At 46.1% G+C, this 27,152-nt stretch overlaps 1 protein-coding gene across 1 annotated transcript in view; it reads right to left on the bottom strand.

Moving 5' to 3' along the window:
• The window catches only part of SLC25A12 (solute carrier family 25 member 12), a 144,108-nt gene that overhangs the window by 89,653 nt on the left and 27,303 nt on the right, over nucleotides 1–27,152 (bottom strand). The window contains exons 3-5 of the mRNA XM_066575859.1: nucleotides 18,811–18,953; nucleotides 14,299–14,414; nucleotides 7,783–7,922 (exon numbers count right to left, since the gene is read on the bottom strand). Coding sequence (XP_066431956.1) covers nucleotides 7,783–7,922; nucleotides 14,299–14,414; nucleotides 18,811–18,953 — 399 coding nt within the window. The remainder of the gene's footprint in view (nucleotides 1–7,782; nucleotides 7,923–14,298; nucleotides 14,415–18,810; nucleotides 18,954–27,152) is intronic.

Here is a 27,152-nt window from a genome sequence, read left to right as displayed (position 1 = left end):
CCCTTCCTGCTTGATTTTCCCTAGGATCCTCGGTATGAGAGGGATTGGTGGAAATACGTATAGGAGCTTGTACTCCCCCCACGAAATGGTCAGCGCATCCGTTGCCGCTGCTTGTGGATCCCGCGCTCGGGACACAAACGGGCGTAGCTTGTAATTTAGTCGGGACGCCATGAGGTCCACGTCTGGCGTGCCCCACTTCCGGCATATCGTCCGAAATACTTCTGGGTGCAGCCCCCATTCGCCGGGATCCACTGTTTCCCGGCTTAGGTAATCCGCCACCCAGTTTTCCGGGAATGTAGACTGCGGAAATCGAGCTCAGATGCTTCTCCGCCCACGTTAGTATGCCTGCTACCTCGCTCATTACCGACACGCTCCGTGTTCCTCCTTGTCGGTTGACATAGGCTACCGCTGTGGTGTTGTCCGTCTGAACGCGTACATTTTTTCTCTTGAGATTGGGCCCGAAGTGTCGGAGAGTCAGGTAGATGGCCCGCAACTCTAGGATGTTTATATGTAGCCTTGTCTCTTTTTGAGACCACACTCCTTGAACAGACTGGTCCCCCAGTGTTCCGCCCCAACCTGAAAGGCTGGCGTCCGTCGTCACTACTGTCCAGCGACTTGGGCGCAAAGGCCGTCCCGCCTGAAGCCTCCCAGGTTCCAGCCACCACTTCAGTGACCTTTGGACTTGAGGGGTTATCTGGATTCGCTGTTCCAGGGTCATCCGGGCCCCATTCCAGCGTGACAATATCAAGTGTTGTAGTTTCCTTGACCGGAACTGGGCGAACGGAACCGCCTCGAATGCTGCCACCATCTGGCCCAGGATAGCCATGCAGTGTCTGAGGGTTAACGTTTTCCCCTGTATTAGGGACCGGACCCCCTGCCGGAGCTTGTCTACCTTTGCTTGGGGTAGCAGGACCCGCTGCTGGCTGGTATCGAATATCATGGCCAAAAACTCCAAGCGTTGTGTCGGTATTAGGCATGATTTTTCGCGGTTCACTATCCAGCCGAATTCTTCTAGAATCTTCATCGTGACGTGTAGGCTTTTGATGTTGCCATCCCACGACGGTGCCTTTATTAGTATATCGTCCAGGTATGGAATGGCTGATATACCGTCCGCATGGAGTAGCGCCATCACTGCTGCTAGTACCTTCGTAAAGACCCTTGGAGAGGTAGACAGGCCGAATGGCAGCGCCGTAAACTGAAAATGCCTTCCCTGTGTTTCGAAACGAAGGAATTTTTGATGTGTTTCCCGAATCGGGATATGGAGATAAGCGTCCTTGATATCTATTGAGTTAAGGTGTGAAGCCTGCACATACATCAGTAAGGGCGATAGATTTCCCAGTGTGTCAACGAGTACCTCGTATGTGATCAAGGATTTCATTAATTGTAAATCCTCACACTTAGTCTATGTTGCCACATGCCCATGCCCCAAGAATTACGTCGGCAAGACAATTCAGCAATTCCGCAGACGTATCTTGGGGCATGTGGGCAATATCAGCAGGGGGGAGAGTACCCCGGTGGCAAACCACATGCGTCAGGTGCATGCGGGGGACGAGCTCAACATCAAATTCCAGGGTGTAGAACTTATACGCTCCTATGGAAGAAGAGGTGATGTCAACCGCAAAGTTCTACAGAAGGAATCACAGTGGATTTATCGGATAGATTCCGTAGCACCCAGGGGTTTAAATGAAGTGCTACCCTTTGGATGTTTTCTCTAACTCCTCTCTGGTCTTCCTATTCTACTTTCCGTTTCCTGGTTGTTGGTCTTTGGTCTTATCCATCGTCCCTGTTTTCGCATATTTTTCATATATTTCAAATATGCACTTGGCATTTTTTTCCCGAGTATATATGTATACTTATCTTCGTCATTTGTCGTTTATGGGGTTTTGCAGTCCTTGATATCATCTATGCGTTTTTTTCTATCTTTTAAATATCCAATGGTGCGCATAAATAATAATAATTTTTTATTCTTAGCGACTCCAAAATGTGCAAGCTCCATTCATAGTTCTATGTGGTGCATATCACTCTTCTCCTATCGTTTTTGATTACAGTAGTCCACCTTTCTATTTTATCATTTATCAATTATCCTAATTCTACTTTCATATTATTGGTGGCTACTGTTCTCATGTATATTACCAATCTAAATGCCATTTTTCTGCTAAGCCACACTTATTGATTTAAACATCACATAATCATCCATGTGTATACTTACATTACCTACTATTGTGTTGTATCTTCTTTTGTTCAGTCATAAACACCTAACAGCGAACGAGCATTATTCTCTGGTATCCATGACTACGGACCGCCGTCTATCTACCTATTAGCTACAAGCATATCGGCTATCCTGCGGCTCAATCCCTCCCTCTCATGTCAGCAGGCTGACATGTAGTCACGTGCCTGGTAGGCGTGTCAGTGTGGCTCGGCATCACCGGCCGTAGCTCCGCCTTTTCATTGATGTCATCACGTTGCGTCTTGGTCGCACCGCCGGACGTCAACGCGTTCCCCTGGCAACTCAGGGACGCGTCCGGTCCCTGTAGGGCCTGGTTGCCGGCGCCGCTATTCGTAAGTAGCTACGATCGCGGGGTCAGCGGTCGTGCCTCTCAATACACAGGCGGTCTGTTAACAAGTGATGGGGGTATGTTCTATATGTCCCCCCCTTTATGGTGTGTTTTGACTAGTGGCCTGGAGCTGATTACATTCGATCCTCCTCCTCCACCTGTCCTCAATGTAAAGGGGATGGTTTTACTATGGATGGCTACTCATTGGCTTACAGGGACGGGCCCCCTAGTGGGGCGTGAGCCTCCTTGCCTCATTTAAGACACACTACTCCTGTGTGGTCATCATTTCCCTCCTGTCTACCATCAAGACAGGAGTTGCTGTTCTCACTCTTCTCTTCCTACTTTTCGCTCTGTCTCCAACCGGATTAGGGTTTATTTTTTGTTGGTTAGCAGCTTTCTCCACACATTGTGGAGTCGCTGATCTCCTGTGGACATTGTTTCCAGTCTCTCATTTTTATTCCCAAACCCCCCTTTTCAGGGGTCTAATCAATTTTTGGGTTGTTTGGGACACTTTATCTTTTATTGGTGTCCCTTTTTTTCCGGTTAGGTCTATCTAGAGGATAAAATTCCTCCCTCTCTATCTAGGAGGACTTATTGATTTAGGGAAGCTCAGGGATCAATATTTATTGCCTACTAACAGCATTACTTTTAATCTAGGGCACCGTTATAGGTCAGTCAAATCGTGTAATAGAGAAACATTACAACTACTAAGGACAATGCTTTTTTGTGTCTTATGACACCATTATGTATTACGGTTCCTGATGAGTCTGTGTATGACAGAAACGCGTCGAACCAGTATGAACAAACCAGTATGAACCATTTTTTGTAAAAATAGTCCTTTCAGAAGTTTTTCTGAAACTTGTCCTGAATGGTTATTGAAGCCATATTCTGCATGAGAACGCATCAGTATTTTAATGGTGGTTCTCTGGTTATTTCTAGCAGAATTTGACTCTTCTTTGATTGGTAACCTGTGGTCGATTATCCATCAGCCACTTGTGTACTCTGTCTCGGGAGGCATCAGCAGAGGCCTTGATTGTGGTTTATCTACTCACAACTAAGCTATATACAGTTCCTTCTCCATCAGAAAAAAATCTATTGTAAACTTCTGCTGGTGTCCTTCTGTTTCAACATATTTAGCCCGGTGCTATTACTCAGATAGGGCAGTTATCTGGTCAGAACCAGACCTTTTCTCTTATTTAAGAGGTTTTTTTGTATTAAGTAGACATAGGCCTGATGGCCCTTTGTCTTTTTCACCTCTAATGAATTCTGGTCCTTTTTTTTTGAGGAGACACAATAGAAACCCGAATGCACGCCACCATTGGGGGTGTTTTGTAAACCACTTACCTTGACGGAACGATCACCCTCCTTATATCTTTCCGCAAAGGACACATCCTAATATGGTCCTCTAATCAGTGATGGGTGGCATCCATCCCCAATGGTGACTGAATAAGAGTGCATAATAGTGTCTCACTCTGCAGGATACTCCTGCACTTTAATAAGAGGTGTCAATTATATATATTGTTTCTGGTTGCTCTCCAGGGTTCAAATTCTTGCTCTGTGTGTTAGTTCTAGTTTGTTTGTCTTTTGTGAGGCCCAATTATTTTATATTTATTTATTAATAAAAGTTATATTTTAAGGGATATACCCAGTGAATATTTTGAATAAGCCTTTCTTCTATATCCCTCTGCCTCTGTGAATTCTATTGAGGACAGAAATTCGCCCGGTTGCATGGAGGTTATCACGGACTTGATTGACTCCATCCGGAAATGTCTTGTTCTGATGAATTGGTTCAACCTCCTTAAATCCAGCACCGGCCTCACTCTGCCGTCCTTTTTGGGTACAAGAAAGAGATTCGAATAGAACCTTTGCCTCTCTTGTGCCCCCGATACCGGTTTCACAACCCCCTGTGCCAGAAGGTTCCGCACTGCCTGCTGTAGGTTGGCTACTCCTTCCGGGGTGGTAGGCACTCTGGACGTGCAGAATGAATTCCGTGGGAGAGTCGTGAATTCGATTGCGTAACCGGATGTCACAATTTCCTGCACCCACTTGTCGCTCACGCGCCTCCCCCATGTCTCCCGAAATTGGGAGAGCCTGCCCCCTACCCTGGTGACACTGGGTGGGGGCAGCATCTCATGCCACGCTCTTTGATCCCGCCGTTTTAGATGTTCCGGGTCGGGATCGCCATGTTTGCCTTGTTTTGAAAGAGGGGCCCCTCTTTGCGTCCGTCGGGGTTCTTGTAGACTGGGACCACTGCCCTGACCCTGGACGGGATGAAAAACGCCAAAAGGATCTAAAAAACGGTTTCCTTTTTAGTGGAACCTTCTCCTTTCTTGCCGGCATTTGTGGTAACGACGTGCTCTTGCCGCCTGTAGCATCCTTTATCATGTCATCCAGTTTAGGTCCAAACAGCCTGTTTCCTTCGAATGGCAATTTTGTTAGGGCCATCTTGGATGCTGTATCTGCTGACCAGCTTTTCAGCCAGAGAGTTCTCCTTGCCGCAACCGATGCAGCAGATGCCCGGGCAACGAACTTGGCTGCGTCTAGTTCTGCTGCGCATACAAATTTGTTTGCCTGTATGACGTTGTCTGTCAGTTCGAGCAACTCACTTGGTGGAGCGCCTGCTACAATGTCTCTCCGTAGCTGCTTGGCCCAGGCTATGGATGCCTTGCTGACCCATGCGGCCGCAAAAATCGGCTGTAAGGCGGTGCCTGTGGCTTGAAACACGGTTTTTGCCAACGTATCCAGCTTCCTGTCTTGAGGATTAGCCAGCATTGCTACCTCGGCTGTTGGCAGCGCTGTGCTTCTAGACAGTCGCGACACTGGCGGGTCAACTACCGGAGGTACCGCCCAACCCTTTTTCAGGCCCCCTGGGAATGGATATGTAATTTCCCAAGTCTTCCCGGGTTGCCTAAATTTCTTATCCGGGTTCTGCCATTCCTTGTTAAGGACCTCCGAAAAATCCGGATGGTCTGGGAAGACCTGTCGTGATCTCTTCTGCCGTCTAAATGACACCGCGGAAGGAGGCGTCTCCACTGGTTCCTCCATTACTTGGAGGGTTTCTCTTATGGATATTACCAGGCCGTCCATTAGGCTGGCTAGGCGCGACACCTGTTCCTCGTCTAGTTCCGAAACTGACGAGCCTGCAGAGTGGTCGTAGTCTTCAGACCCACTGCCCTTGCCTGCCGTTTGGGCCGTGTCCTGGGACGCCCATGAGCAAGATGCTCGAGGGGACTCATGGCGAGCCCGGGCTGGTCTCGCAGAATACCGGGACCGTGAAGAGTGCCTTGATCTATGGTAAGTATGCACGGACTCCCTGGACCCATGAGAGCCATGAGAGTCCCTGGATCGTCTGGACTTTGAGGGTCTAGACGACCTCCCGGTGTGGCGCGATCTATGGGGAGTGTCCTCGCTGCTACGGGACCTCCTCCTCTTGTGTGCCCTCCCTCGTGCATATTCCGAGGAGCACGCGTCTGAGCTGGGCTCTAACCAGCGTAAACATCGCCGCAAAGGATGTGGCCAAGCCAGAAACGGCAGCGGCCAGGGACCTCGCCCATTGGGGTTCGGGCCCTGGCTCCACAGGAGCGGCGGGGGGCACCGGGGTCCCTGGAGCTGCGTGCACCGCGGCACATCTAGCGCAGCGGGGGTCGACTTGACCGCAAGCGAACTTAACGCTGCAGGTAGTGCAAGCGTAATGCTTCACCCTCCCCTTGGCCGGGCTGGAACCCTCTGATCTAGGGTCAGACATGGCAACAGAAAACAATTCCCAGGTAGCGGGTAAGCTACGTACCGTTACAGGAATGCCTGCAGGGGGGACGGGGAGGGCGAGGGGAGAACACCGCAAAGTGCTGCCTTGGGCAGGGCTTACCCAGTCTAGCAGCTGTTTCTGCGGTTCCCCCGGTCCAGCTGGAGCCTCTGGTCCTGACGCTTGGATGCTGTCGGAAGTCGACGCTGGTGTACCACACGATCTCGCGGCGTTGGTGACCCGGCAGGTGCTGTGGCAGGGACTGCTGCGGAGTTGTTACCGCTGCTGGTGCCCGAGACAGGAGGTGCTGCTGCTGTCCGGGTGCTTTCTCCGTAGCAGAAGGAAACTGCAGAAGGAAACTGCAGGACTGCAGGGCTGAACGGCTGGAAGGCTGCTGTGTGCTCAGAGAGCTGCAGGTGCTGGGCTCAGAGGTGCAGACAAACGAAGTGTCCCAGAGAGCGGCCATTCCTCTGTCCGGCGGTCCCTTTTAAACTTGCCGCGGTCGGAGGGGGCGTGGCCTGCCCCGGAAGCGTCCCCGCAACCCGGAAGTGACGCTTTCCGGCCGTGACGACGGCGCTCCGCCCCCCGGAGCGCCGTGCCCGGAAGTGGCCTGCCGGCGTCCCTACGTCCTGCAACACGCAAGCTTCTATCCCTGGCCGGGAGAGCTGCCGCTGCCGCCGCCGCCATCGCCGCTGCCGCCGTCCTGATGCTCCTTCAGGTATGCGCTGTGCGTGTGGCGCCGGAATGTTTGCCGCGCTGTCCATAGTCCCATCTTTTGTCCTGGGAGCCACAGCCTGCCCGTGCGTCGACTGCTCCAGCAGTGCTGCCCCCTACGCGTCACCGTCAGACAGTGCGCTACTCCAGGGAGGGGGAGCCCTATGGCTGGCGGGTAACCGACTCAGATGCGCATTGCATGGTCGGGCCCCTTTTTCTTCTCTGGGTGAGACGCCGCTGTAGTGGTGGAGACACCCCCTGCCTGCGTCTCCCCCGGGAGGCCAGTAGAGCCAGGGAAAAGCCCCGACTCCCCGGATTCCCGTGAATCGCTCTTTCCACGTCTGCCTCCTAGCAGACACTAAGCTAAAGACTAATTAGCTGAGTGCCTGCAGGGGGGATATAGCCAGGTGGGGAGGAGCTAACACTTTTTTGCTTAATGTCGCCTCCTAGGGCAGTGGCTATATCCCATGGTCTAGGCTGTGGCCCCCAATGATACGGACGAGAAAGTCCGATAAATACATGCAACTGGCTCAGCATGTACAAAAGTGGTAAATGTTTACATCTGTAAATAATGGTAATTCTTAAAATGATCTACAAAAGTAATTAAACACCCCCCTGCAACTATGTTCCTGTGGAAAGAGCTCAACTACCGTTTCCACAACCGACAAAGAAGTTACCAATTAAAATTGTATAGACTTTTACAGTATGAAAGTTGCACTACTTTCCTGTTTTTTACACCCCTCAAGTAATTTACCGTCAAAAATCTCTTACCTGTAAAAATTCAGTGAACTCCAAGTAGGAAAGTTGTTTTTTCCGGTTGTGCCCAAAGTGAAGCCTGATGAACTCGCAGTCCCAGTTAAATGGGATATGGTGATGAATGATGGTTTGTCCAAAAATTTCCTTAACATTCTCTTAAAAACATAAATGAGAAAATCAGATTTTGTCTTCACAGCTGAACGGTTACTAACAGCTATTGTGTTGTAGAGTGAAACAATAGAATTTCACACGATCTCAAATAATTATGTAAGTCATCCGGTACGGGGATTAAAGGCAACACTGCAGGATTCGTGTCTTGCAGCTTTATTGTTGGAATTCACAATGCTAATCCTCATTAAAAAAAATTCAATAACTCAAGACATTATAAAGAGTTCAGAAAATGGACGATAATAATGCAACAACTCTAATGACCAAATTATAATTGCCAAAGTGAATGTTGCAGAGGTTGACTAGGTCTCTAAAAGTTCTTCTAGGCCATCAATATGTGCTCCTCACTAACATGCCCCCTATTGGTGGCCTGTATTTGGGGGGAGGTAATTGTATGGAGTGTTGGCGGAGTTTGCTAATAGAACTCTGTGGGACATATGGAAACACAGACTGAGTATTCTAATGATCATGGGGGTCGTATTAGTAGGACCCCCACTGATGTAACACCATGGATAGGGGATATATATAAAAGGGGTTGTCAGACTTTAAAAAAAAATGTAATAAGCGGCCATATTATAAAACAACAATAACAAAAAAAAAAGAAATAAACATACTAACCTTTCTTCTTTTCCCCGGTAAACACTGTGGCGGGTCCTGCGACTAAGCCGGTCTCTGTTGACAGTGGAAGTCACATGATTACAGCAGCCAATAAGAGGCTGCAGTGCCAGGATCATGATGCCCAGAACATGAGCACTGATGCCAAAAAAATGAGCAGTGAGGCTGTGGCCTGTGAGTGGCTGCAGCACTCATGTATCTTCTACTGTCAGAGACCAGAATCATTACTGGACCAGCTGCAGCATTTACCAGGGAAGAAGAGAGGATAGTATGGTTTATTTTGTAATTTTAGAACATGACCATTTGTTTAAAACATTTTTTTAGTCGGACAACCCCTTTAAATGTTTGATATGCAAGACAAGAGAATCATACAGTGTTGGCTCAATGCAGTTACATTTTTAAAAAAAATTAAGATCTCGATTTTTGGTCTTGGATTTGAATCTTCGCTATTAGGCTACATTCACACGGGTGAACGCAACATCAGGTCAAGAAACTTGACCCGATATCACTCTTGGTAACGTGCGTTCATCACGCCGAAGCAAGGCGTTTTTCATTCACTTCTGTGACATTGTGATCCTCAGATGCGTGTTTCACGCAACTCAGAAGATCGCAAGTGTTTCCCATTGATTTCAATGGGAAACAACACAGCACACTCGCATGCACGTCACACGGCAAGTGAGTGCCATGCAATGTCTTCTAAGGTCCCATTGAAAACAATATGTGAGTTGCCCAAAGATAGAATATGCTGCGATTTTCATCCTCGCAGCATCAGAAAAAAGAAATCGCTCATGTGAGTAAGTCTCTTCAAAAGAATGGAGTTCCTATTCATGCATGTTTCTCGCAACGCAGAAACCTGGGGCAAGATTCTCGCCCGTGTGAATAAGCCCATAGTCTTTAAAATTATTCTTTATATACTGGCCCTTTAACAACCAAGGAAGATCAGGATTTTGCAATGCATAATTGAGAATTACAGTTACTTTTCATATAGTCCATGAATGAAGATTATTACCAGATACACTATTGCAGAGGTTTTAATTTATGATTACAATATGAATGTGCAACATGTATAATTTCGAAACCCACAGAAAATTACATTTTAATTAAAAAATTAAAGGGAACAGAAATAACAGGATATTTTTTATGTTTCGACCATCTCCATACCACACTCAGTGAGTCACAACCATAGGTATTTGTGGAGCAGCTGTCATGTCACAGTCTGAGGGGTGCAGTTTGGAAAGTCTGAACCAGACAAATAAACAAAACATACAATGACAACAATGTATCCATAGGATAAATAATAGATAAATTAAGTATGACAAGCATATTGCCTCCTGCGGGATTGCGGCTCCGGATTCTGCAGCAAATCCAGCTCATAGTATGCTATGAGAAAACGCATTTTCCTGCCCACGAGCAGAAATCAATTGCGACTTTCCACCCACGGTGGAGAAGTCGCAGCATGCTGCAATTTTGTGTGGGCTACGCACGGGCGGCTTCCATTGAAGTCAATGGAAGCCGTCCATCCCGCGGCTGTTCTGCAATCATCATTGCAGAATGGTTGTGGCAGCCGCGCCATTGCCATACCAATGGCGTGGCGTTCTCTGTACTGTGCATGTGCCAACTGGCACATTCGCAGCAGAGAAGAAGATGCCAGACAGGTAAGCTGGGGTCACCGGCCAGGCACCGGGTTGAACTCTGCTGTGGGAATCCCGCATGCAGGGTCTGACCCACCCGTGTGCAGGCGGCCTAAGTAAGGCTCTGTTCACATCTGCATTGAAGGCTCCATTTGGCGCCTCCAGCGCACATCCATCCAAAAATCCAGGATGAAGTAGCGCAGCATGCTCTTATTTTGTCTGGGAAAATGCATAATGGAAGCCAGATGGACTCCATTATATTTAATGGGGTCCATTATGGGACATACCAGTTTTCTTTAGGATATAGTCATCCATTTTTTTGCTTCGACGATGGAGTAGGAAGATAGAAACCTAAATGTAATGTGAACAGAGCCTACATTATAGCAGTAAACAAACGGCAGATTGAAATCAGATGCTGCATCTACAATTCTTCTGACAACCCGGTCCATATACCATATCGGGTATATGGCGAGACGCCCACTTTGAACCTCAGTGGAGAACCTCTATCAGCAGGTCCTACACTGGCAGACCCATCTTGTATGTATTATATGGACAGTTATTCATCATCTGATGGGCTGCTATAAAATACTACATCTCAACTGCAGCAAGAGGATATTAAGGTGAAATAATTCCTTTAAAGCACATTAAAAACTACCTCTGGGGTCAACAGAACAAAGGGGCTCATAGTGAAAAGGCTTATGATACGTTACCATAACAATGATTGAGACTACAATGCTCTTAGACCCCATTTTCTTGTATGCCTCTCACATGTTAAACAAATGTAAAACCAAAGGTACATTTTAAAGGGATTTTCCAGGGATATACGATTGATGACCTATCCTGAGGACAGGTCATAAATAGCTGATCGGCTGGGATCTGTTGCTTGGGACCTCTACCGTTTATCTAATAGGGTGCCCGCTGTCAGTGCCGCAATACACAGGGGAACGGAGCGGAAGCTGCTGCTCCGACCACTGTGTGGTGGCTGGTGCTTGTAACTGCAAGCACAGCTCCCAGTGATTTCAATGAGAGCTGCACCTGCAAATACCAGCAATGGCCACTACACAGTGGTCGGAGCAGCAGCTTCCACTCTGTACCTCTGTGTGTTGTGATTCTGACAGTGGGTGCATGATCAGCAGATTGGCTGGGGTCGCGAGCGGCAGACCCAAGCCCATCAACTATTGATCATGTAATATGAAGATAGGCCATCAATAGTATTTCCCCTGAAAAATAACCTTAAGTATAAGAGCTAGCACAGTGCCTTCTACCTTCATTTGTTGGTGTTCATTAGTTCTGACGGCCTTAGATGTTAGACTACAGCGATACAAACCTGCTAATTTCAGAGACCAGAAGACTCTTGCATGTTTATGGATCCAACTTTTCACCAAAAAGATGAGATAAGTGGAAAGAATTATCGGGCACATTCAATATCCAACTTTTTTCCTTTTGTCCCCCTAGAGATAAGCCGCTGCCAGAGCTGTGTGGCTGCAGCTTCCTCCTCTGTCCCCCTATATACAACATGAATACTCAACCAGGTAGAGCATTCATGTGTATGGGGGAGCCTAACAGCTAATGAAGGTGTACAGGATGGATACTTGCCATTGCGATCACCTGCAATTCAGAGCTGCTGGAAAATGGTTTGGGTGGTCACTATTCGGTAAAAAGCAGCAAAATACATTTATAAATACTGAACAGATTTCAAGTGCTAACGCATCTCTTTTATACGCTGCAAACTTTAGGTTTAGTGGTCCTTTTGCTATCTGACATAAATGGACAGCTACAATTGTGAATAAGCCAGCATATATTAAGTATCACCGTTCTCCCACTTAGTTGGACACTATGAAGCAAGAAAAAATACCTAAAGGTTTAGCTCGATTTTTATCTCCATCTCACTAGGCCCTTCTAAGATGTATGTTGGATGGTACACATCAGAATTGGGTGGTAAGAAAGTGCTATCGACTAGACAACCTACAGAGAGAAATCAATGGGTTGGCAGAGATGAGCCTATGGGCATATCTCATTGGGCCTACAGCTCTATGTTATTACCCAGCACCCAGTCGGTTACACATGCTACTCTTGGTAAAGGCAAAACTCGTGTGCAGAGGTTTTTATTTCTGGCTTCACCTCCCTCAAATAAATAAATGAATGAATGAATAAATGAATGAATGATTGACCCAAATTGGTCCCTCCACTAATAAAATCAATCTGAATGCCCTAAATGAGAAAAAATACTGATACAGCAGATCTAAATTTGTTGTTTAAAGGGGTTTTAACCCCTTAGTGACGGAGCTTTTTTGCTTTTTTCCATTTTTGTTTTTTCCTACTCCCTTTTAAAAAATCGTAGCTCCTTAATTTATCCATCGACGTCGCTGTATGAGGGCTTGTTTTTTGCGGGACGAGTTGTATTTTTCAATGGCACTATTTATTGTACCATATAATTTACTGAAAAACTTTCAAAAAATTCTAAGCGGAGAGAAATGGAAAAAAAACGACATTCCACCATCTTTCGGCGCGTCCTGTTTCTACAGCACACAAATTGCAACAAAAACGACCTGATATTTTAATTCTATGGGTCAGTACGATTACTACGATACCAAACTTGTATAGTATTGTTTATGCTGTAGTACTTTTATTTTATTAAGATATTTAATTTTTTTCAATTATTTTCTGCGGTCATTTTGTGCGCGCAATACCTTTTTTATTTTTTTGTCGACGTAGTTGTGCAAGGGCTCATTTTTTGCGGGATGTCCTGAAGTTTCCGATAGTATCAATTTGGAATACATATGACTTGTTGATCGCTTTTTATTGCGTTTTTTCTGGGAGACAGGGTAACTAAAAAAGTGTATTTCTGGTGTTTTTTTTTTTTCCAGACGACGTTCACCGTGCGGGAAAAATAATGCACTACTTTGATAGATCGGACTTTTACGGACGCGGCGATATCAAATACATATTTTTATTTTATGATTTAGATTTTTTAATAATAGATATGGCAAAAGGGGAGTGATTTAAACTTTTATAACTTTTTTTTTTTAACAATTAAAAAAACTTTATTGATCTTTTTTCTTACTTTATGCTTTGATCGCTCCTGCAGTATGACGTAATGCTATACTGCTTTTTGACAGGCAGTCTTTCAAGCCACCCTGTGTGGATGGCTTGATAGGCAGTCTGCTAAGGCAGCCCTGGGGCCATTTATTAGGCCCCCGGCTGCCATGACACCTGCACGGCTCCTCCGATCTCACCGTGGGGAGGGCGTGCAGGACGATTTAAATGCCGCTGTCAGAATTGACAGCGGCATTTAAAGGGTTAATAGCCGCGATCGGCCAAACGGCCGAGCGCAGCTATTGCCCGCGGGTGTCAGCTGTAATAAACAGCTGATGCCCGCGCTGTATGGAGGGAGATAGCGGTGCTACCTCCCTCCATACACGTCCTGCAACATGCAGGACGTAGTTTTACGATAGGGCCGTCACTAAGGGGTTAAAGGAAAATACTATTGAGGACCTATCAAGATAGGTCATCAACAGTTGTTCGGCTGGGGCTCGTCGCTCGGGACCCCGACCGATCAGCTGAGCGGGCGCAAGCTGTCAGCGCTCCAAATACACAAAGGTCATAGCAGAAGCCTCCGCACCAACTTGCCTTTAGTGGTTGGCGCTTGTAACTGCAGGCACAGCTCCCATTGATTTCAATGGGAACCTTGCCTGCAGTTACAAGCAGCAGCCACTACACAAAAGTCGGCTTTCGCGTCCACCTCTGTGTATTTGCGGTGCTGACAGCATGCGCCTGCTCAGCTGATCGTTCAGGGTCCCGAGCGACGGACCCTCAACGAATCAACTATTGATGACCTATCCTGATGATAGGTGATCAATAGTATTTCCCGGGAAAATCGCTTTAACTCTTCGGAGCTCCATTACTTTTGCATTGGGATGCCTATGCTAAGCTAAAGAGCAAACCTGCCCATAGTCCTATGAAAATCCAATGAATAAACATCATACGGCATGGTGTTGCTGCATCTGACAAGCTCTGCGCCGCTGCCTTGGTATAAAGCCACTTCTTTTCCTATGTAAAACGCACTTAAAAGCCAGTTTCTTTGTGCTCTTTGACTTCGCCGTTGATATATTCTTACCGAATGTTACCTCTCCAGTGCCGCTTTTATCAAATAACTGATAAGCCACAATGAACATAGCATCAGGGGCACACAACACCGACTCGAATGCCAGAAACTCTTGGAAAGAGATCAACCTGAGGATAACAAAATAAATGCACTTTGTCAGAGGAGTGGCAGTGAGAACAGGCAGCCGAGGTCTGGAGTTAACAAAGTGGTACATTCTGTAAACATTTACTGTGTTGTTATCTAGCTGGCAATCTCTGTACTTGTTCACTTCTTACTTAATGCATACTGCAGTGTGTTATCTTGTGTCAAGCCCAGCGTGTGTTGACAGAGATTTAAGCAGATGGGAGTTCTGAGCAAGGGGAAGCAGACGGGCTGAGAAGCTAATGTACCGCTCAGGTAACATAGTCTTACCATTTCCGATTTACATTTTGCTAGTGAGCCTATCTGATGGCGAGGATCGCAACTGGAAACACTGACGGCTTTGTGACTACGCTTCAAAAGTGCCGACTGATTTGAGGTTTGTCAATACTGGGAAATAAGAAAGTACTAAGAGATCTGGTAAAACCCTTGTAATCAGGACGCATTGTAGCCGGGGTGAGAGTTTTATCTGGGTCTCACTTTTAAGCTACTAAGTAATGGATGGATGGGAGTCACAGTAGACCAACTTATCATACGCCAACCTTTCTCAGATGTCCGGTGGGTTTACCAGATCAGTATTAATCTGTGACTTGGTCGCCTCTTGGGCAACCATTGCTTTTAATTCACAGGAGCACAACGAATGTTTCGCGTGTTCCTGCCCATTTTACTGTACTTTTTTTTTTTTTTTACAGAGACACCCTAATTAGTCCCCAGTGTTAGCAATTAACACAGTGAAATCACGCAGCCATGTATGCGATTTTGTGCAGATGGCGTGCACGTTTAACTCCTATTGAAGCTTAGAGCAGGGTGCGTATTTTTTTGTGGGCACAAAAACGATCAATGTGAGGGCACCCATTGAAATCTACAAGTTCTATTGTCTGCAGTTTGGGGATGGGGTTCTTAATTCTTTTCTTGGATGCGATTTTTGTTCTCTTAGGTCCGCTTCATACGTGCAAAATTTGCGTGCGCAATACGCAATCGATTTCTATGGGTTCATTCACACGCAGGAATTTTTCCTGCGCATTTCGGTTACACCATTTCAGTCAATGGGGACGCGCTAATGCATGAGAAATACACTGGAATAGGGTGAAATATTGCGTAATAGCACAGGAAAAGGAACATATTTTGAACTCATTAGACTAGTTAGGCACTTCAAAGGCAAATCCACATGGCTTGCGTGTGCAAAAAGTATAGTAAAATACGCTGATGCATGCGCAAAAAGCAACGTTGTTCCGTAAAAACGTGGTGCAAGATTACAAAGTTACAAGATTTTTTTTTTTGTAAGTTCCTTATTTTTAAAATTAGTATAGGCTAAAATAAAGTACTGTCATTTTTTTTTCTTATTTCTCAGTTTTCTAGGTCTGCTCTGCCATGCCAGGGTTTGCTAACGATCACGTGATCACCAGGTCCAATAGAGAGATCGGGACTGCCACTTCCTCTATTCACTACATAATACCCACTGAGCGCTATGTAGCCTGTAAAGAGAAGGCAGGGAAGCTGTGAAATTTTGTTAACTTTTTCACTGCGCAAAGCACTTGTAAAGAAAAAAAAATCACGCGTAGCGAGATTGGGTGGGGCTAGGGTGTCAGGCCATTTTTCATCAAAAATTGCAGAATACTCCGCGCTGTGTGGCAGATGTGTTGTCATGATGGAAGTACCAGTCACCTGTTTGCCCGCACAGCACTGACTGTTAAGCAATTTTTGATGAAAAACGGCATCACATTCCAGCCTCACCCGATCTCACTCCGCGTGATTTTTTTCTTTTTACAAGTGCTTTGCGTACTAGAAAAGGAAGCAAAATCTCACAGCTGTACGTTGTTTATATGAATCATAAAATAGGCGAAAAACTGAACTTGTTGAAAAAAAAAATATAAAAATCACTGGAGCCGAACGCAACTTTCTCCAACAACTTTGGCTGGCATACCAACTCAGGAGGGCTCCGCAGACATTCATCTAGCAACAAAAGGCAGTGCTAGTAACACCCTCTCCACCAGAAGACCACCGTATATACTGGCGTATAAGACGACTTTTGAACCCCCAAAAATCTGCTCTGAAGTCGGGGGTCGTCTCATACGCCGGTAATACAAAAAAAAAGAAAGTGTCAAAAAAAAAAAAAAAAGAATCATTACTCACCTCCCCCGGCGTTCTGCTGCGCTGCTGCACGCTGTCGCTCCCTCCTGGTCCCCGACAGAGCATTGCTTTCTGAATGCGGGGCTTGAAATGCCCGCCTCCAGAAAGCTAATACTGTGATTGGCTAACACATGCCATCAGCCAATCATTGAATGGCTGTGATTGGCTGAAGGCGCATGAGTGTTAGTCAATCACAGCCATTCAATGATGTCATTGAATGGCTGTGATTGGCTGAAGGCACGTGTGTTTTAGCCAATCACAGCCATTCAATTCTGTCATTGAATGGCTGTGATTGGCTGATGGCGTGTATTAGCTAATCACAGTATTAGCTTTCTGGAGGCGGGGATTTCAAGCCCTGCGTCCAGAAAGCAATGCTCTGCCGGGGACCAGGAGGGAGCGACATCCTGCAGCAGCGCCGCAGAACGCCGGGGGAGGTGAGTAATGATTTTTTTTTTTGCTCCGCTGTATTCCCGGCGTATAAGGTGACAGTTTGGGGGGTCGTCTTATACGCCCCGTCGCCTTATACGCCGGAATATACGGTAGTTATTAGTATTGTTTATAGTACCAGTGTTTCTGGTGCCACCACTTAAATTATAATATAGTGAATGACATCACTTGTAACTCACTGAAGGACCTGTGATGACGGTTGGAGTTGGTCAAAATATTGAAGGACCTGTGATGACATTGCTGTCATGTGATCAGGAGTGGAGCTTAGAGCTCCAGTGATTCAGCTGTTCGCTAAGGTGAAACCGTGGCTGGAATGAAGGACCTGAGATGACGTCAGCGTCATGCGATCAGGGGCAGAGCATGTACCTTACTTAAAGGACCTGTGATGACATCACCGTAACTTACTCAGTCACTCACGGACAAGTGGTCGTTAGTACTCTGATTCCTGTTTCTTTTGAGTACCCCTTCGTATAATAATCCTCATACTATACATATGTATCTGGATATATATATATATAGTAAAAGGGCTATTCTATTCCACTCCAATTGTATCATACAACCACTTAACACCGAATGCAAGCAATATCGTAGATGCAAAATTCTAAAGCAATAATGATCCCCTAAAACAGGGGTGTCAAACTCATTTTCTCCGAGGGCCACATCAGCCTTATGGTTGCCTTCAAAGGGCCGATTCTAATTGTAAGACAGTAAAGTAAAAGTTAACCCCACAGTGGCCTGATTGGTAATAAGGTCCCCCATAGTGGCCAGTGACGCCCACCACTCTGCGCATACACACGCACAGATGCCCACCATTCTGCACATACACACGCACGCCCACCATTCTGCACATACACACGCACACCATTCTGCACATACAGACGCACACCATTCTGCACATACAGACGCACAGACGCCCATCCTTCTGCGCATACACACGCACGCCCACCATTCTGCGCATACAGACGCACGCCATTCTGGGCATACAGACGCACGCCATTCTGCGCATACAGACGCACACCATTCTGTGCATACAGACGCCCACCCTTCTGCGCATACACACACACGCCATTCTGCGCATACAGACGCCCGCCATTCTGCGCATACAGACGCCCGCCATTCTGCGCATACACACGCCCCCGCCATTCTGCGCATACACACGCCCCCGCCATTCTGCGCATACACACGCCCCCACCATTCTGCGCATACACGCGCCCGCCATTCTGCGCATACACGCGCCCGCCATTCTGCGCATACACGCGCCCGCCATTCTGCGCATACACGCGCCCGCCATTCTGCGTATACACGCGCCCGCCATTCTGCGCATACACGCGCCCGCCATTCTGCGCATACACTCGCCCGCCATTCTGCGCATACACACGCCCGCCATTCGGCGCATAAAGACGCACAGGATTCTGCACATATACGTACAGACACACACACACACACACACACACACACACATATATATACAGACACATTATATATATATGTATATATATATTACATTACACATACAGACACACACACACACAAGGATCCCACCCTGCAGCTGCTCCTCCTCTGCGTCGCTCTCTGCAGTCTTCTTCCCTCCTCTGCGGCCGTGTCAGTCTGCTATCGGCACTCCTCTATTACTGTCTGCACTAGACAGAACAAGCCGAGAGAAGACTGCCTACTGACAGCAGCACGGAGGAGTGAGGGAACTTACTGCACAGCCGGCGGGCCACAGAAAATGAGGCAGTGGGCCGGATTCGGCCCGCGGGCCTTGAGTTTGACACCTGTGCCCTAAAACATAAAATATATAAGCCTCACCCATCTTTGGTCTGATCAGCAACTCCTCCTAACAGATCCACCGTCTTGGGATTGAAGTGTAGGTCAGTGTGCAGTCCAAGGTATTTCTGCACAAAGTCAGATGGTGTCATGTATTGTTCCCCATCTTGATCAACACTGGCATACTGAGAACAGGAAATAAAATAAATCACAATAATACACGGGATGCCGAGAACAATACAATACTTAAAATAGTGACATTTCTCAGAACAGGAATTGAACATGAAATATGTGGATAAAACATTTTAATAGGCTGAACCAATGTAACTACCAGTAGGAGGAAATATAGAGTAAAACTCATATGTTTAATATTAGTATTTGGATAAATACACGCATTAATATCCCACATATACAGGGTGGCTAATGGAAAAGTAGGCCGGAACCATACTATTACGAAAGCGGTCTATGGTTATGGTTATATAATGGTGCTTTTATCCAGGCGTCTCTTAAACCTCCCTTAATGTGTCTACAACAGTATTACGCCTCTACTTTATGTCCTTTGAAATGCTGATGGCGCAAAATCTGTTCTACAGTTGATGGGTCCATCAATTGTTCAATAATTATGATTAGTGGACAATAGTTGGTGGCTCAGTAGTTAGCACTATTGCCTTGCAACACTGGTATTCTAGGCTTGAGTCTGAGCAAGGACAACATCTACAATGGAGTATGTTCACCGCACGTTTGTGTGGGTTTCCTCCAGATACTCCATTTTCCTACCACGCTCCAAAAACATGCTAATAGGTGAATTTAAGAAAATTGAGAGCCCCAATTGGGACAAAACCCTATATCAAGTGATGTACGGTGCTGCAAAATATGTATGCGCTATATAAGTGAGTAAAATAAATAAATATAATCTACATGGAGGTCATGGGTGTTGACAAAGTTAAGGGGACCCAAAAATAAAGATTAAAATTGGGAACTATTCTGATTTTGCATAACTACCACACATCTAACCACGGCGGGCAAGAGGTCTTAAGTAATTATTTGCACCCCCTCCTTTCCATGGTTGTCGGGTTAATTTTCCACACGCTTATTTGTAGGACCTGAAGAGAGATCCTCACACAGGTTCTTACTACCTACGACTTGAAGCTAACCAGTCTAAACTTTAACTCATATGCCCTTGAGGGAGGTTATGTGTCTCCCGTAAAAAGTTCCCTGCAAAGGTAGCAGGACTGAACTCTTGTGGAAATTCAATTATAACAAAATGATGATTAGACATATAAGAATAGGAAAGTATTCTCTACCGAAAGCTAGACTGTAAGTCATGCTGTAGAGTAGACTGGCCCATAGTGTGCTATGAAAAAAGACAAGTAATCTTCTGAATACATTTAAGACGTTTCCAAGGTTCTTTATGTGAGCCAAATTATGAAAAAATGCTTACTAAAAGGGGTTGTCTCACCAAAAGAATGTATCCCCTATCCACAGGATAGGCCATAACTAGCTGATTGCTCAAAGGCCAAGGTGCAACGGCTACCTCTAAAGCCCTGAAAGAGCCTGAACACTACAAATAGCCAATTCAATAGAATGGGACTCAAATGTAGTACCAGACATGTAAAGTCACCCTGTTTATAGCTTCCTTCACCCAGTCACCCCATGTTATGAGTCATGTCATGAATGAGAAAGGCATGGGGGGAAAAAAAATCAATCAATGTGCCATTAGTTATTGGGTTAATACAATAGTGTCCTATGCATTTAGGGTGCTTTCAATATGTAAAGAAATTGGCTGCAACACGCAGCTGTGGAAATCAGCACCACAATGCCATGTCTAAATGCGGATTTTGATGCAGAGTTGTTTACAGACTTAAGCCAATTTTCAATTCTGCATCAAAATTTACATGTTATAAATGCAGGATAATGGCTCACATTAATGTGGTCGGTACCTAGAACTGGGCACCGTTAGGTCAGCAAGCGGATGTGGACCAGCTTTGCCACAAACTGATTTGGCTTTGGGCTAAATCTGGAGGCAGCACTTAGGATACCCCGGTTTTCACCTCTTGCACCTCAAAGTGGCATTTTGTCTTGGCTGCGGGGTCCCCAAGCCGTTACTCACAAAAGTAGTCTCAGTTGTGTGGCAGCTGACACTAACATAAGACCGAGGTGCAAAACCTATTAACGCTATACTCACCTCAGATGAAGCCTGTTGCAAAAAAAAGGATTACATTGTGAGCCATTACTATGCTTCCTGAAAAATAAAAAGTGAGCTCTGATTGGATGCTATGAGCAACAAAAAGTGTGTGCTTTTAGTATCTGCTGGAATGGCATGCATCAATATAACTTTGCTATACAGTTGGCCATCACAAAAATTTTATACTGCTTTTAACCCCTTCTGCCCTCTCCTTTCCCTAGTACACTGCGCTCAATGAGTGCTATGGACTCAAGAGTGAAAGTGGAAGTGTTTCTTCCACTACATGGGCCGGCGGTCAAGTGACCGTTGGGATCCCCTGACACAGCAGAGCTACAGGGTCAGCTACTATTGTCACTACAGGGGATGTTTTTCCCTGTAACTGGGGCTCCTATGGATGCACCAGCTATAGTGGAAAAATATCAAATAAAAAGACCATGTGAATGTCCCCCAGAGGTCTTTATATGACGTCATGGGGAACACAGATAGTAAAAAAAATAATTGCATACATCAGTAAAACAAAATTACAGATTAAAATAAAAATATATACATAAGAAAGAAAATGACCCAAAGCCGATGCCAACCAAAACCGTCGCTATAAGCGCCCTGTAATCCAAAACCATACATATTATATATCAAAAACGTGTGAAAGAAAATGAGGAACCCATTCCCAAACTTTATTTTAGCGTATATATACTAATTAAAAAAAAAAAAAACACGAATCACTTTAACTTTTTACCCCAATAAAACTAAAATAAGCGGAAAAAGCCAGTGAAAAAGATATTAAATAATTGACATTTAAAAGCTTTTTAAAGGCGGCCATCCTATTAAGTCACGCACCCCCATTCTGATGCTAAGGCAGCTGCCCCAATGATAAACTGACCATTATTAATCTTCCTGCTGGCATCAATGGTAGTCAACTAATCTCTGCGAAATGCCGATGCTTTCTTTGGGCACATTTTTGGATTTGTACATCTTTTTATTTTCAATAAAACGTCATTTTTTCAACACAAACAGAACTTACAACCAAAAAATACATGTATACTGCAGAGTATACGTTTAGAATGGGAGTCAATGGCACACATACATGTAACTATCCAAGTATAGAGTTCCATATATCTTGGGCAAACAAGTGGATGAAAAATGTAAGCAACAAATACAATGTGAACAAAGCCTTATTATGCCTCCTGTCCACGGCCGCCGCGGGGGAAGCACTGACAGGTCTCCAAGATGAGCCTATCTAGTAGATAGGCTCAACGTAGAGAATCGCAGCATGCCGCGATTTAAATCCTGCGAGCAGAGAATCTTTACTCGTAGACGCCGGCGCTTTCCATAGTAATCCTATGGAATGCTTTACAGAGCATGATCTGCGGGCGATTTATCACAAGCGGATCATTGTCCGTGAACAGGCAGGCTTATTAGACACTAAGTTTGAGCCAAAATTGTACCAATAAGGTTGAGATGAAGTTGGACCAGTCCCCCTTTGTTTACAGAAACACCCTCATTATATTCCACCTTCCCCCATAAAAGCAAATAGATCCTTTTTGCATTTTTGAGAGCTCTAATTTACACTATAAAATGGTTTATAAGTGAAACTCCAAAGAGTTTCACTTATAATCCATTTTATTCTTGGTAGAATTTAAAAAAAATCTCTACAAATATTGATGATAGAGGAGCAGGCAGCTTGGAAGGTCGCAGAAGCTTGTGTGTAGGACACTTTATGTCCGTACTCTTAAAGGCCACACATTCCGGCCTAAATTTGGCTCTCCCTCCTGAAGGAGCTCTGTATAGAGAAGTCTTGCCTTCTCCGACTGGTACGTTATGTCCTTTTACAGCTGGCATTCTGGTTTAAAAGTCTATGCCACAGTGGCAAGCACACATGTACAAAACTCCTCCTGAAATCACGAAACACATTTTAAAGTGCTCAGCTCCGAGTCTTCATGTCTGGTCTCTGCAAGTTATACAAAATATCCTTCTTTCATTATCAGTGCTTGTAAATATAGCAGTCTGGGAACATACGGTAAGGGATACTTCCTACTCTATAGTGTGTAGCTGTATTTAAACATATGATATATGATAGCAAAAACCCCAATGACCTGGTCCCAGTGACCTTGGTTTGTAGCTGATCTCACATACTACAAAGAAGTCATTTACATGTTCCTTCACACCACTTTGTTTCGCAGCTTTTTCTCATATAACTTGTCCTAAAGACAGAGCATTACTATATCCAACCGATTGCTACAATGGTATGACTCGGTCTATTCCTTGTAAAAGGATAAAATAGTGGAGCCACACCATGAAAAGACTAATGTGTCAGGATATCCAAAAGTGAATCTAGAGCCGATGGTTCTGGGCGGCTCTGGCTGAAGGTGCTGCCAGCCCAGAGGATGTCAAACTACCAAGTAACAGCATAAGATATCCAGAAAGTGGGCAACAACAAAATCGGGATCTGGCGCAACCTTCCTTTAGAATATCAAATTTCACAGTCCTGTAAAGCCTAAGTCATCAGTTTACTGAAACACCAGCGAAACATGTTTCAAGGCAACATGCCTCTAAAAGCTAGACTTGCCAGGCCTAGCACTGACCTTCATGTACTGCTAAGCTCTTTGCGGTCGACAAGTCCAGCTTTTGGCTCATGAAGAGGTATGTGACGGATCTTAGTGCTGAAGAGCTGGCTGCCTACTTCAAAAAGAAAATTGATGACATCCATCAGGAAATAACTTTCCAATCCCAGACTAGCCCTGACCCTAGTCTTGTCAGCACTGCATCTAGCTCCTGCTCACACTCAGATCAACAACAGAGGAAGAAGTCTCCAAATTGCTTTCCTGCTCGCCCCACCACCTGTGCTAGCGACCCTCTCCCCTCACACCCCCTCCGATCCCTCTCCCCAGTGGTCATCTCCGATCTCACCACTATATTCAACCTCTCTCTGACCTCTGGTATATTTCCCTTTGCTTTCAAAACACGCCATTACATCCCCACTGCTAAAGAAGCCGACTCGATACGCCTGATGCTGCTAACTACCGACCCATCTCTAATTTCCCCTTCATCTCCAAACTATTGGAACGCCTGGTTTACCCCCGCCTTGTAAGCTATCCATCAGAGAACTCTCTCCTAGACGCCCTACAGTCTGGCTTCCGACCCCTACACTCGACAGAAACTGCCCATACAAGGGTATCAAATGACCTCCTGACAGCAAAATCGAGGGGCGAAAACTCCCTACTGATCCGCTTCGACCTCTCCGCAGCTTTCGACATGGTCGACCACAAACTCCTCCTCAGTATTCTTTGCTCCATTGGACTAAAGAACACTGCTGTGTCCTGGTTTTCCTCCTACCTATCTGACAGCTCATTCAGCATCTCCTTTGCTGGCTCTACCTCCCCTCCTCTTCCCCTTGCTGCTGGGGTTCCCCAGGGCTCGGTCCTCTGCCCCCTCCTTTTCTCCATCTACACAGCCCCGTGGACACGCTAAAAACGCTTATTGTTTCCCCTTATCCACTCCCGCCTCGATTATTGCAACTCGTTGCTGATTGGCCTCCCCTGCTCCAGACTTTACCCTCTAAAATCTATCCTAAATGCGGCAGCCAGGCTCATCTTCCTGTCCAGCCGCTACTCGGACGCCTTTGCCCTGTGACAGTCACTGCACTGGTTGCCCGTCAAATACAGAATTCAATTTAAACTCGCTACCTTCATCCACAAAGCCCTCCACAGTGCAGCACTACCCTACATTGCCTCCCTCATCTCAATCCACCACCCAGCCCAGGCTCTCCCCTCTACTAACGAAACTAGACTGTGCGCCCTTCTAATTCGAACTTCTCATTCCCACCTCCAAGACTTCTCCAGAGCAGCACCAGTCCTCTGGAACACACTACCAAAGGCTATCCGGGCAATCCAGGACTTGCAAAACTTCAGGCGTGCTCTAAAAACGCACCTCATCAGGGAGGCATACCACATACCCTAAACAAACCTCTCTGTACTCCACCTGATAACATGCTCCCTGACCTATTGACTGCAATCCCTGCTAGCCATCATCAACTGCCCCTGCAGTCATACCAATTCTGCAGTCACACGGCTAAATATCTGACCATTGTCTATGTGCATAGCACCCCTCACTCTCCCCCTCGCTATATCGTGCACATCTCCAGCCCCTTTACCTTCTGTATCACCCCATTATTTGTAGTATGTAGGCTCATTGGAGCAGGACCTTCACCCCTATTGTTTCCATCAACTAATTACATGTTACCGAGGTTCTGTAATTGTACTTTTGTCTTTCTATATTCCTTCCTGTCTTTGTAAGCGCTGCGGAATATGTTGGCGCTATACAAATAAAGATTATTATTATAATTATGTTGCCTTGAAACATGCATGTACGCTGGTGTTTCAATAAAGTGACAAGTCAAGTTTCACATGACCATATGATTGATTTATTGTTCAAGGTTTCATCAGATCCTGATTTTATTGTTCTTCACTTCCTTGAGCCTTTGCTTAACGGGCAAACAGAATAATGCTTCCTACCAAGAAAAAAAATTCTGTGTATCCTGAAATCAGACAGATGGGCATAAGACTGTTATTCTGTAACACATGGATTTGGACCACTTATGTAGGTGTCTTTCTGGTATTCCACATGGTTTTCCAACTCAAAAACATGGTTAGGTATATGTTTCCTGTGATATTAGCCTAAGGTTTGTGGCCGATTGCTTTTTTTTTCCCTTGTAGATTCCTATGATGCTTAGAGTTCAGGTCAGGAGACCGGGAGTCAGGCCAGGACACATGTCCGTATTCTGGATGCCAAAACACAGCCAAAATATGGTGGTGTGCTACCAGCCTAAGCATGTGTGCGTACATACCGTAGACACAACTTTAGTGAGAGCAACAATATACTTCATCAGATTTTCATGTGGAATACAGCCCTGGGAGTAGCAGCGTCCGTGCGTACCTGCATTCTTGAATCTTCATCTGTACTGTGGCTGGTCCGTACAGCACTACATACAGTCCCCAGCATTCTGGACACTAATTAACATAGGACTAATGCCTTACCATAAGTAAAGCCCTGCACCTGATGCCCAATCAGGGTGCTATGCTAAGGGCCGTCCACTCTTGTCAGATTCCTGGTTTTCCCAGGTAGCATCAGGAGTTCCATACTAGACCAACGCTTGGTCTCCATAGGACCAGAATGGACCCGGAGATCAGCAAGTCTGCAGGTTTTCTCTCCTCCAGGGACACCCAAAAAAGGGTCTCCAGAATAATTACCAGACAACGCTCTTTTACTGCTGGACACTTTCCCAAAAAGCCTGCTCTCAAGCTCCCTAAAGGCCATTTTTGGTACAGCCTTCCTACAGTAGTTATTGATTTTTTTCCTGTCACTATTGTTCCTTGACGCCACTGGAAGTTAGGGGTCTGACAGGCCTTAGCAGGAAAGAATGCCCCTGTCATGCCCCTAGCTGCCGATTGGCTGCATGGCACACTATGGAAGAGTGGGGAAGGCGAGGGCGATACTCGCCGACAGCCGGGACCACAGAGCTTGGGAAAGCATGATGGAGTGGGGCCGACTGCAGATTACACTGGCAGGGCCCTGTCCCCGCTGACGCTGTCAGTGTTCGGAGGCTGGTGTCCTGCTGCGTGTCAGAGCTCCCAACCCTGCTGCTGTCCCATGCCGGCCTCGCATTTTCACTAGCGGCGCTTCATTGGCGAAAGGAGTGCACCTGTCGACATTGGTGCCGCTGGAGTGCAGGGAAGGGGGGTAGGGTGGATTCGGCCACGGACAGCTACTTCGCTTCCCATGGTCCTCTCGGCAGCAGCACCAGAGACAGCTGCTGAATCCAGTGGAGGCAGGGGAGCAGAGTTGCCGTCAGCGGGTGCGTCCGCTGAAGCTGGGGAGAGCGCGTGATAGGCTGCTCCACAGTCCTGAGCGCCGTAACATCAGAGGTGAGGCCGCCGCTCCCAGCCTTACCAGTGATAGGCCCCCAGCAAATCAGAAGCTGGGGGCTTTACTAAATTTTCAGACAGCTGTATTATGGCTTCCGGTGGAGACATAGTGGCTCAGTGTTAAGTTACTGTATCTTAAGAGAAAAAAAAAGTCATTGAAGCGTATGAACAACAATCATTTGTAGATTTTACACATAACAATCGCTGTTTATTGTTTGTTTGCCAACATATCGTTGATATAGGACACCTCCATGCAAATTAGTATGGTGGGGAAGGGA

Source organism: Eleutherodactylus coqui, chromosome 8 (genome assembly GCF_035609145.1).
Source record: "Eleutherodactylus coqui strain aEleCoq1 chromosome 8, aEleCoq1.hap1, whole genome shotgun sequence".
NCBI classification, from domain to species: Eukaryota; Metazoa; Chordata; class Amphibia; order Anura; family Eleutherodactylidae; genus Eleutherodactylus; species Eleutherodactylus coqui.
This window is presented reverse-complemented; position numbering and strand designations above follow the sequence as displayed.